The following is a 10620-nucleotide window of genomic DNA, read 5'->3' on the forward strand; positions in this document are numbered from 1 at the left end:
ATGAAGTCTGCTACATAAAGTAGAATAGGAGTACAAAATAAGTGATGTTTTTACCATTTCATTTTAAGAATGTTTTATGTATTCCGGAAGACATTAATGATGTTATTCCAATTTTAGCCTTATTTTAAGAATGTTTTATGTATTTCAGAAGGCATTAATGATGTTATTTCAATTTTAGCCTTATTAAGGGTAAGTTAGTAAAGTTACATCTTACTTTCTAAAACTAAGTAGTTTTCAAATTTTTGTAAGGATTGTGCCTAAGTTAATAACATTACTCCACTACTTATTTTGGAATGGATGGACTACTTTCCCGTGCCAATTAATGTGACATCATTTTACTTAACACAAAATTTTATAAAGAAGAAAGAATTTTTAAATTTGTGATCTAAAACAACATACCATTTGTGCAGCTATAATCAAGGGACCAAGGAAAAGAACCTATGTGTTTATAAATCATTCACCTCCAAGTATAACAAATTGTTTTAGCTCTGTCAATGTGTTAAAATCTATGTTACGGACTCTTCAAAAATATCGACGGGTGCGTATCGGATCCTCCAAAAATAGTGTATTTCTAAAGGATCCGACACGAGTGCGACAACATATTTGGAGAGTCCGAGCAACTTAGGTTAAAACTGCTGCACCATTGTTTCATTTCCTTCACCAAGATCTTTCCAACAGCTCCTCGAGCTCTGCTAGTGCAGCCTCTTCGTCTTCATCCTCATCATAATCGAAGATGCTATCATCATCATCCTCTTCTTCTGCCCCTGCTCCATCAATAGACCATATATAATACATGATCATCCAATAGTACACAAATGAGTATATGTCATGATAAAGTTTTTGATATGCAAGATATATAAGAAGCACATACCTGAACCTGCAGTCTGCACATCATAATCCTCGAACAATTTCTCGTTCAAGATTGCCCTCACAACAAAATCTGCATTGTCACGCATGACATAGTACTCAGGGTGAGAAAGATAGTAATGATGAACCGCCAACTGATATAAAGGCATGAAGCCTTCCATGACACTTTCTTCAGATTGATAATCACTAAGTGGAGTATGTCGCGTTGCAAGCACTCTTGTTTCACTAGTAGATGCTGAGGACTGGTCTAAATCTGGATTGTTATAAGCAAGTGTAGCTCCAAACTCTTTCATCTTAAAAGTTTTACCCCAACAAGGCAATGAAACATTAATCTGATCACCTGTTTGTAAATACTTGCCAAACTTCCAGTGGCATAAAAATGTCAACTTGTTGTTCTCTCCTGGAATGCCAATGAATGATGGGGCATAAATCCACTTAAGACCCTGTGTTATGTTTTGGACTTTGATGTCAATTGTATGAGATCCCACGAATTTACTAAAATAGCTAAATATACGAGGACTAGAACGTGCATAGACGATGCAAATAAGCAGTCCTGTTATCTTGATATTAGGAAGTGAATCCACATACAATGTCAACAATCTCTGTTCACTTTTGTTGCTGAACCAGCTTGGAACCTCATTTCCTGGAAAATAAGTACTGAAGATTCCAAATTCATAGAGTCCCTGATGCCAAAAAGGAAAAAGAAAAGGTACTTAACATTGGATTTGCTCAACAGGTTGAGGAGAAAGTTTACAGTAAGAAACAAAACTTACCTGCTGTACTGAATACATCCTTTTTGTTTTGGTGAACCTATTAAATATTTCCACCACTGTATCGAATGTGTTATCTAGGTTGAGAAGAAGGCGTAGAGCATTCAATATTTCCACTTCAAAATTATCAATGGGCTTTAGCTTGAAAATTCCTGAAATCTCAGTTAAGCTCTCACTTTCCATGACATCTAAAAAGAGAGTTGTCATTAGGTTTGGTAGATTTGTGACTGTTTCCAGTGATGAGCATCTAACTGCCTTTAGCTTAACAAGGCTTGACGGAAGCTCTGGCAGAGATAGGAGGCTTTGACATCCATCTAACCAAAGGTCTTGGAGCTTACCAAGATTTTTGATACTCTGAGGCAGGTTATAAATCAAGTTTTCACTTAGATTCAAGAAGCATAATGAGGGAAGGTTGCTGAGGCCGAAGGATAGAGCATCGTCTGTTAAGTTGCAACTAGAAAGACTTAAGCTGACGAGCGAACTTGATAAAGAAGAGAACGAAAACTGGTTAGAGCCTGGGGATCTTCTCAACTTTGATGACCAAGTTTTCCAGAGGGCACTCCATGAATTCATGTTACCACCCACCGGGGCTAGCTGTCCAAAATTCATTCCATCAGCCTGCAGGGTTGTCAATGATTCTAACTTGCCTAGCTCTATTGCTGACGTAACTAGTCTAGAACAGCCAGAGATAATAAGTTTTTCTAAGGATTTGAGCTTACAAAGGCTTCCAGGGAGTTTCCTTAGATTCTTGCAGTCTCTCAAGTTCAGATAGACAAGTCCGTCAAGGCATCCAATTGATTCATGAATCTTGACCAACTTAATGCAGTCTTTCAGGATCAATGTTTTCAGATGGGGAAGTCCAGAAAAATCAGGAGTTCTTTTTAGAAAATGGGAATGACTAAGGTTGAGGATCTTTAATGATCTAAGAATCTGCAACATGAAGTAAGAGGTAAAGTTAAGTCTGATTCAAAAGTCATTTTCCTGCAGTAGATCGAAAGGAAACACATTTATAGCATACCTTAATTCCCTCCCAGGCTTTTTCCAAATAACTTTTTTTCATTTCAAGGGCAACCAGGCTCTCTATAGGGAGATACTCAGGGATGATCTTCATATGAAATCCAGACCAACATAGTAATCTTAGGCCTTTCGGAAACAAACTATAGAATCCAGTTAAGCTTACATAACTAAGCTGGAGAATCCTCAGCCTCTGCATTCTGGAAAATGCATCAGCTTCAAATTCTATACTGTCTGAACCTTCTGTGCTGGCATCATCAAAATGCTCCAAATGCTTGCGGCGTTTTCTTGGATAGCCATGACCTATCGGACCAGCATCTTCACTGAAGAAATACGATCTGACAGATTTGACTGCTTTGGACAATTTGTTGGACATTCCCTTGTCAAGAACCAGACCTTCAATATTTTCAGTTCCCTGATAGAAGAACAACAATTGTTTATATATTACAGTCAATCATAATGCATATACAATACCAAAGAGTAAGATTTCTTACAGTTTTTGTACTCAATATATTGAAGGAATCTCTGTATCGCCAAACTCTGCTTCTTTTCTGAGGCTCCCAAGGGGATTCTAGGCGGATAATTTCTCTTCCCATATCTTGAATCAATGAATGCATTTTCAGCTTATCCTTGTCCATTTCTATCAGACATCTATCTGAAAGAATCTGAATTCCTACTACTGAGAAAAAACCACATCCATCGAGTATAGTAACTGCATAGTCTCTATCCTTTCCCACAAAGAAACAGACAATATCAAGGAATATTTTCTGTACATCATCATCATCTGGCAGCAAATCGTAGCTGATTCTAAGTTTTTCCAAGATCTTATTGTCAGGGATTGCCTTTAACTTCCTTAATGCACTCTCCCACACCTCTATACTTCTGTCACAAAGAGAAGAACCTAAAACTTTGAGAGCCAAAGGAGTTCCTTTACAATGAAGTATCACCTTTTCTGAAAGGTCCTCATGATCTTCGGAAGGTTTTTCTTTTCCAAAAGCATGCCAGCTGAAGAGTCGAATCGATTCTTGAGCATTCAATGGCATGACCTTATACATCTTACAACTGCAGACCTCACTAGCATCAAACAGGTGCTGATTTCTGGTTGTTATGATTATTTTACTACCTGGATAAAACCATTCTCGCATCCCAAGAACCGCATTTAGCTGATCTCGATCATCCACATCATCGAGAACAAGAAGAATTCTTCTGCAATGGATGGCCTCTTGAATCTTGATGACTCCTTCATCAACATTGTATATCTTTTCAACCTTCTTCCCTAGAACATTTGAAAGAAGTTGTCTTTGTAGACTTACCAGACCATCATATCTTTCTGAAGTTTTATTCACATCAGCAAGAAAGCTGCTGCCATCAAATTTGTCAAAGTTAAGATTATAAGCAGTCTTGGCAAGGGTAGATTTACCTAGCCCCCCCATACCATATATAGCCATAATATCAACACTAGTTGATCCATCCTGCAACCAGAGATTTATGTCTTTAACTCGAGAATCTATTCCAACGGGGTGGAGAGCTACACTCAAAACTGCACGATTTAGTCTTCCTGCAACCACCTTCACAATCTCCTGAATAAACCTTGACTCACACCTGAAAATTACAATGAGTTCCATTTTCAGTCACATGAAAGATCATCTTAGAAAAGGGAATGAAACAATTTGTAATTCTAGTAAGAGCTTACCCATCAGATTGATTCTGTAAGACCATTCCTCCCAAATCAGCAACTTCTGTTAGAGAAGCCTTCCATTCCTTCACCTTCTGCAACCATTCCAGTCTCCTTTCCTCGGTCCCGGATCTATATCTCTGTTCATACATTAAAAAATCTTGTTCAAAACTTCCTTTTTGTTTCCTGACTTCTGATGGATCCACATCATAAAACACAGGTAAAACGAAACGTCCAAAAAGTTTCTTGCTCTCAAGTATAAACACAAGTTCATCAAGGCACCTCTCTGAAGAGGTATAGTCTTTTGACAAAACAACAATGAGAATTCTTGATTCTTGAATTGTTTTCTGCAATTCTTTGCACCCTTTTTCATCTATATCAAGTTCATCAACACTGAATGCGCGAATACCAGCATTTGATAAAGCTGAATGAAGATGATTTCCAAAAGACTTGCCTGTTTTTGTTGCCAAACTCAGAAATGCATGAAAAGCAAACTGAGACATTTTTTGTTTTTGTTTTGATCAATCACAGATAAAAGATTGTTCTTTGAGTAGCAATTCTTTAGAAGCCTTGAAGAGATAAATTAGGTGATTTTGCATCTGCAAGCAGTCTAAGAAGGTACATGCATTGTTTTCACATGTCAAATCAACAGAAAACACATATATTCTAAAAAATTTACATAACCTAAGGTATACATATCACTAACTAACCTAGAAAATGACAACAAATTGGCAATACATATTATGCAGTTAATATTACACAGTTTATCTATTATTAAATGCAGCTAGATTTGGAAAAACCAAGGTAAGAAGAGGTTACTCCCTCCATCCCAAAATATTTGTCACGTTTGTTTCTCCACAATTAAACTATATGAACTTTTAACAATTACCATGTATTTTTTCACTATATTGATATGAGAAGAATTGCAACTTATACTATTTTTCATATACTTTTCAAATAACTAAATTTTAATTTTAAAATATTAAATTAGTTCAGTCACCTTAACTCCGAAGATTAATCAACCTAACTGACATAGGTTCCTACCATATGTGCAAGATTTTAATGTCAACCTTATGAAAAACAATGGATTAAATTTTCAAAAAATGAAAATAAAATTATGACTACTTTTCAACTGATATATAAACTATATTCTAGAATACTTATATTGGGAAAATTTATCTTATTTGGTTACTTTCTTCTTTCCGTGATTAAGACCTTAGAGAATCAACATGTATAAGCTAATACTGTTTCAACACTAAACATATTTATCTTTTTAAGGTAGATTAGGGACTCTTATCTAAATCACATACTTATCCTTATATTGACATTTATAGAAAGAAAAAAAAACTCCTTAGAAACAGCAAGAAATAAAATACGAGTAATAACAACTAATTAAGGTATAATCCAACTAGTTTAACTGAAAATCAATTATTGTTATAACTAGATAATTTATAATCACATAAATATTCAAAACTTGTTTTAGATTATAAATTTTAAAAACCATCATTACAGTCAAACACAATCATAGAAGACATGACTACTATTACTTTGAGTGCAAGATTTTTCTTTTGACTTTTGTTTTTACATTCTGCCTAAAAGCCATTTAGATTTGGATTTTAGGATCAAAATTCAAAAAAGTACTCTCTTCTGAGTCTTGCTATTTATCCTCAATGGACTGGCACCCAATAGTCCTTTGTGTCACAAATTTCTATGTTTGTTAGAATTTTTATGATTTTCACATTATCTAGTATCGTGTGGCTTATATTTAACGGATAACGAATCTCATTTACTTGTTTATAGTTTGAATTACCTAGGTAAAAAAAAATTGGACTCCGCCAGAATGTTTTTGGTAAATATTTTTGGATTTTAGACTTCAAAGTCTAAAGGACAATTATTAGTGAATCTGATTCTGATAATAGTATTTTCCTTTTCAATATTGGCATATTATTATTCCGACTCCATGTGAAGAAGTAAATTCTTGAAATCCCATTGTTTGAAATAACAAGTCGAAATCCCCTTTTTTTCCTTTTATAATAACTTACGCGGACATGCACTAATTCGATAGAGTGTCTTCCATCCGCACAAATATCAAATAATTTGTTCATCAAAATATTATGATTCTAAAACTACTTCCATTAACCACACTAGATCAGACCCTTGATTACAAGTCGATATCCTCTTTAAGCATTACGTTTTAGCCAATCATTATTTACCACTTAAAAGGTAAAGATCGAGCTTTAATTCCTACTATGATTGATGCAGAGTAAATAACCAAAACACACTATATATTCACTATGAATTAACTCATGTAAAAGTTGGATATGGTACCCTTGATAGTAAATAAAATTGGGAAAAGGCTCAAATATGCCATCGAACTTTCAGAAAAGGCTCATTTATGTCATCCGTTAAAAGTTTGGCTCATCTATGCCATTACCGTTTAAGAAAAGGCTCATTCATGCCATTATTTTTTAACGGTGGTTTTGCAAAACCATTTTTTACACGTGGCCAATTATAATTCGGCCACGTCATTATTTTTTTAATAATAAAAAATCAAAATTCTGAAAAAAATAATGATGTGGCCGAATTATAATTGGCCACGTGTAAAAAATGGTTTTGCAAAACCACCGTTAAAAAATAATGGCATGAATGAGCCTTTTCTTAAACGGTAATGGCATAGATGAGCCAAACTTTTAACGGATGACATAAATGAGCCTTTTCTGAAAGTTCGATGGCATATTTGAGCCTTTTCCCAATTTTATTTACTATCAAGGGTACCATATCCAACTTTTACATGAGTTAATTCATAGTGAATATATAGTGTGTTTTGGTTATTTACTCTGCATCAATCATAGTAGGAATTAAAGCTCGATCTTTACCTTTTAAGTGGTAAATAATGATTGGCTAAAACGTAATGCTTAAAGAGGATATCGACTTGTAATCAAGGGTCTGATCTAGTGTGGTTAATGGAAGTAGTTTTAGAATCATAATATTTTGATGAACAAATTATTTGATATTTGTGCGGATGGAAGACACTCTATCGAATTAGTGCATGTCCGCGTAAGTTATTATAAAAGGAAAAAAAGGGGATTTCGACTTGTTATTTCAAACAATGGGATTTCAAGAATTTACTTCTTCACATGGAGTCGGAATAATAATATGCCAATATTGAAAAGGAAAATACTATTATCAGAATCAGATTCACTAATAATTGTCCTTTAGACTTTGAAGTCTAAAATCCAAAAATATTTACCAAAAACATTCTGGCGGAGTCCAATTTTTTTTTACCTAGGTAATTCAAACTATAAACAAGTAAATGAGATTCGTTATCCGTTAAATATAAGCCACACGATACTAGATAATGTGAAAATCATAAAAATTCTAACAAACATAGAAATTTGTGACACAAAGGACTATTGGGTGCCAGTCCATTGAGGATAAATAGCAAGACTCAGAAGAGAGTACTTTTTTGAATTTTGATCCTAAAATCCAAATCTAAATGGCTTTTAGGCAGAATGTAAAAACAAAAGTCAAAAGAAAAATCTTGCACTCAAAGTAATAGTAGTCATGTCTTCTATGATTGTGTTTGACTGTAATGATGGTTTTTAAAATTTATAATCTAAAACAAGTTTTGAATATTTATGTGATTATAAATTATCTAGTTATAACAATAATTGATTTTCAGTTAAACTAGTTGGATTATACCTTAATTAGTTGTTATTACTCGTATTTTATTTCTTGCTGTTTCTAAGGAGTTTTTTTTTCTTTCTATAAATGTCAATATAAGGATAAGTATGTGATTTAGATAAGAGTCCCTAATCTACCTTAAAAAGATAAATATGTTTAGTGTTGAAACAGTATTAGCTTATACATGTTGATTCTCTAAGGTCTTAATCACGGAAAGAAGAAAGTAACCAAATAAGATAAATTTTCCCAATATAAGTATTCTAGAATATAGTTTATATATCAGTTGAAAAGTAGTCATAATTTTATTTTCATTTTTTGAAAATTTAATCCATTGTTTTTCATAAGGTTGACATTAAAATCTTGCACATATGGTAGGAACCTATGTCAGTTAGGTTGATTAATCTTCGGAGTTAAGGTGACTGAACTAATTTAATATTTTAAAATTAAAATTTAGTTATTTGAAAAGTATATGAAAAATAGTATAAGTTGCAATTCTTCTCATATCAATATAGTGAAAAAATACATGGTAATTGTTAAAAGTTCATATAGTTTAATTGTGGAGAAACAAACGTGACAAATATTTTGGGATGGAGGGAGTAACCTCTTCTTACCTTGGTTTTTCCAAATCTAGCTGCATTTAATAATAGATAAACTGTGTAATATTAACTGCATAATATGTATTGCCAATTTGTTGTCATTTTCTAGGTTAGAATAGTTTTGCAAAACCACCGTTAAAAAATAATGGCATGAATGAGCCTTTTCTTAAACGGTAATGGCATAGATGAGCCAAACTTTTAACGGATGGCATAAATGAGCCTTTTCTGAAAGTTCGATGGCATATTTGAGCCTTTTCCCAATAAAATTTAATTAGAAATATGAAAGAGATAAAACTTTAGACATTTTTTGAGGGGATAAGGGTCTGAAAAATACCTCAACTCTGGTCGGATTTGCTGTTGCGATACTAAACTTTCATGAGGACCTATTACATACCTTTACTATTTAATATCGTATTTTAAACATATATATTTGCCCATTTGGTCAAGTGAGTGAAAACACGATGCATAGGTGCGTATGGCACCAGATAATTTTTTTTACGCCAATCATTAAATGCCACGTATCAATACAGGGATTAAATTATATCTATTTCTTTTTACCTATAATTCTAATTCAATTTACACTCTTCTCTTTCGCTGTAATACAGACCCGAAAGACCACCATTGAAGGGCCAGGTAAGCTTTCTATTAAGCAAATTATTTTCTTTAATTTCAGATTTCTTTCTTGATTTTATTTGCTCTATTGTTATTTAGTGCTTCTAATTTCTTTTTTCAGATTTCTAATTTTTTTTTGTTAGGGTTATCCATGGAAGACGTAAAATTGGATTTGAATAGCATTTGTTTTGATAAAGATGATCCAAAGTTGACGAGGAAGTGTGATGCTTTCATGATTTGTTGCTCACTTTGAAAACTTCTTGGTTTGATAATAATCCGGGTAGAAGATTTTGGTCTTGCCCATACTATGGATCACGAAAGTGTAAATATTTTCGATGGAGGGATGATGTGATTAATGAACGCTCTAAGTTCGGCATTCATAAATTGGTGAAGAAAATGAAGGACATGAATGAACTATTAGTTGCAAATGAAAAGAAAATGAAGAAGGTGGAAGAAATCAATGGTTTCAATGATAGACAAATTACGGAGATGGAAGCTCAATCTGTCTTTACCCAGTTGGAAGAACAATCTAGTTTGAAAGAGATGGATGGAGTGTTTTCAGACTGTGAAGAGGTAGACAAATTGATTGAGGTGAAGAAGAAATGGAGTAGCTACTTTAGCCTTAATAGAATGTTCATGGTGTGTCTCTTAATCATGTATGTTGCTGTTTGGATCAAAATAGGTAGTTGATGTTGTTGTTTGGATCATAATAGGTAGTTGAAAGATTTCCTTATGTTATCATAGGTTGTTGTTTGAATCAAAATAGCTAGTTGAAGATTTCTTTTGGTTGATGTAAGTTTCAAAGTGTTTATGTTTGCTAGTATGTATGGTTAAAGTCAATGAACTTGATTTTGTGTTGGATGCAATATCCTTGTTTCTATGAACGGTTATTGTGTATGTTACTACTTCGTAAGTGTTTATGATTAATGTAAAATGCATATACAAAACACAATTGGATACAAAGTACAATAAAAAGCACAATTGGATTAAAACAAGCAAATGTAGCATACATTAGTTGATAACAACTTCAAAACATACAAATATGGTAAATAACTTGCCCACTAACATGATAAATAAGATTACATCAACTTTGATCTCAAAAAACTATCAAAATGTTTTAACTACTTCCATTGTTCCTAGGATTGTGAAGAAGCCTTTTTCTGTCTTTTGTTCACTCTCATCTCATCCCTCATCACTTCAAGTTGATTTGATGTCATTGCTTTTTTCCCCTTCCACCTTACACCAGTTCTTGGTTTGAAACCAAGGTCCCCAGTAACATTAGCAGAACTGATAGGCTGTCCAGAACTTGTATGTAATATCCTATTACTTGGTAGTCCTAGCTATAATATGTAGGAATAAAATTAAGACAACATACAACATTAAGGCAACATTAAAGTTAATA

At 33.5% G+C, this 10620-nt stretch overlaps 1 protein-coding gene across 2 annotated transcripts; it reads right to left on the reverse strand.

Moving 5' to 3' along the window:
* Positions 1–22: 22 nt before the first annotated feature.
* LOC102587199 (TMV resistance protein N-like) lies at positions 23–5011 on the reverse strand. Of its 2 annotated transcripts, none has more exons than XM_015313976.1 (6): positions 4345–5011; positions 3146–4253; positions 2656–3066; positions 1641–2567; positions 878–1550; positions 23–764 (listed from the first exon to the last, which is right to left on the reverse strand). In XM_015313976.1, exons 1-6 carry the CDS (start codon positions 4827–4829, stop codon positions 658–660), a joined length of 3711 nt encoding a protein of 1236 aa, XP_015169462.1. In that variant the 5' UTR covers positions 4830–5011; the 3' UTR covers positions 23–657. The 2 variants fall into 2 exon arrangements, with proteins under 2 accessions (XP_015169462.1, XP_006358466.1); XM_006358404.2 differs by having other exon boundaries at positions 872–1550.
* Positions 5012–10620: the final 5609 nt, after the last annotated feature.

The sequence above is a fragment of the Solanum tuberosum genome, unplaced genomic scaffold, assembly GCF_000226075.1.
Source record: "Solanum tuberosum cultivar DM 1-3 516 R44 unplaced genomic scaffold, SolTub_3.0 scf00277, whole genome shotgun sequence".
Lineage (NCBI taxonomy): Eukaryota > Viridiplantae > Streptophyta > Magnoliopsida > Solanales > Solanaceae > Solanum > Solanum tuberosum.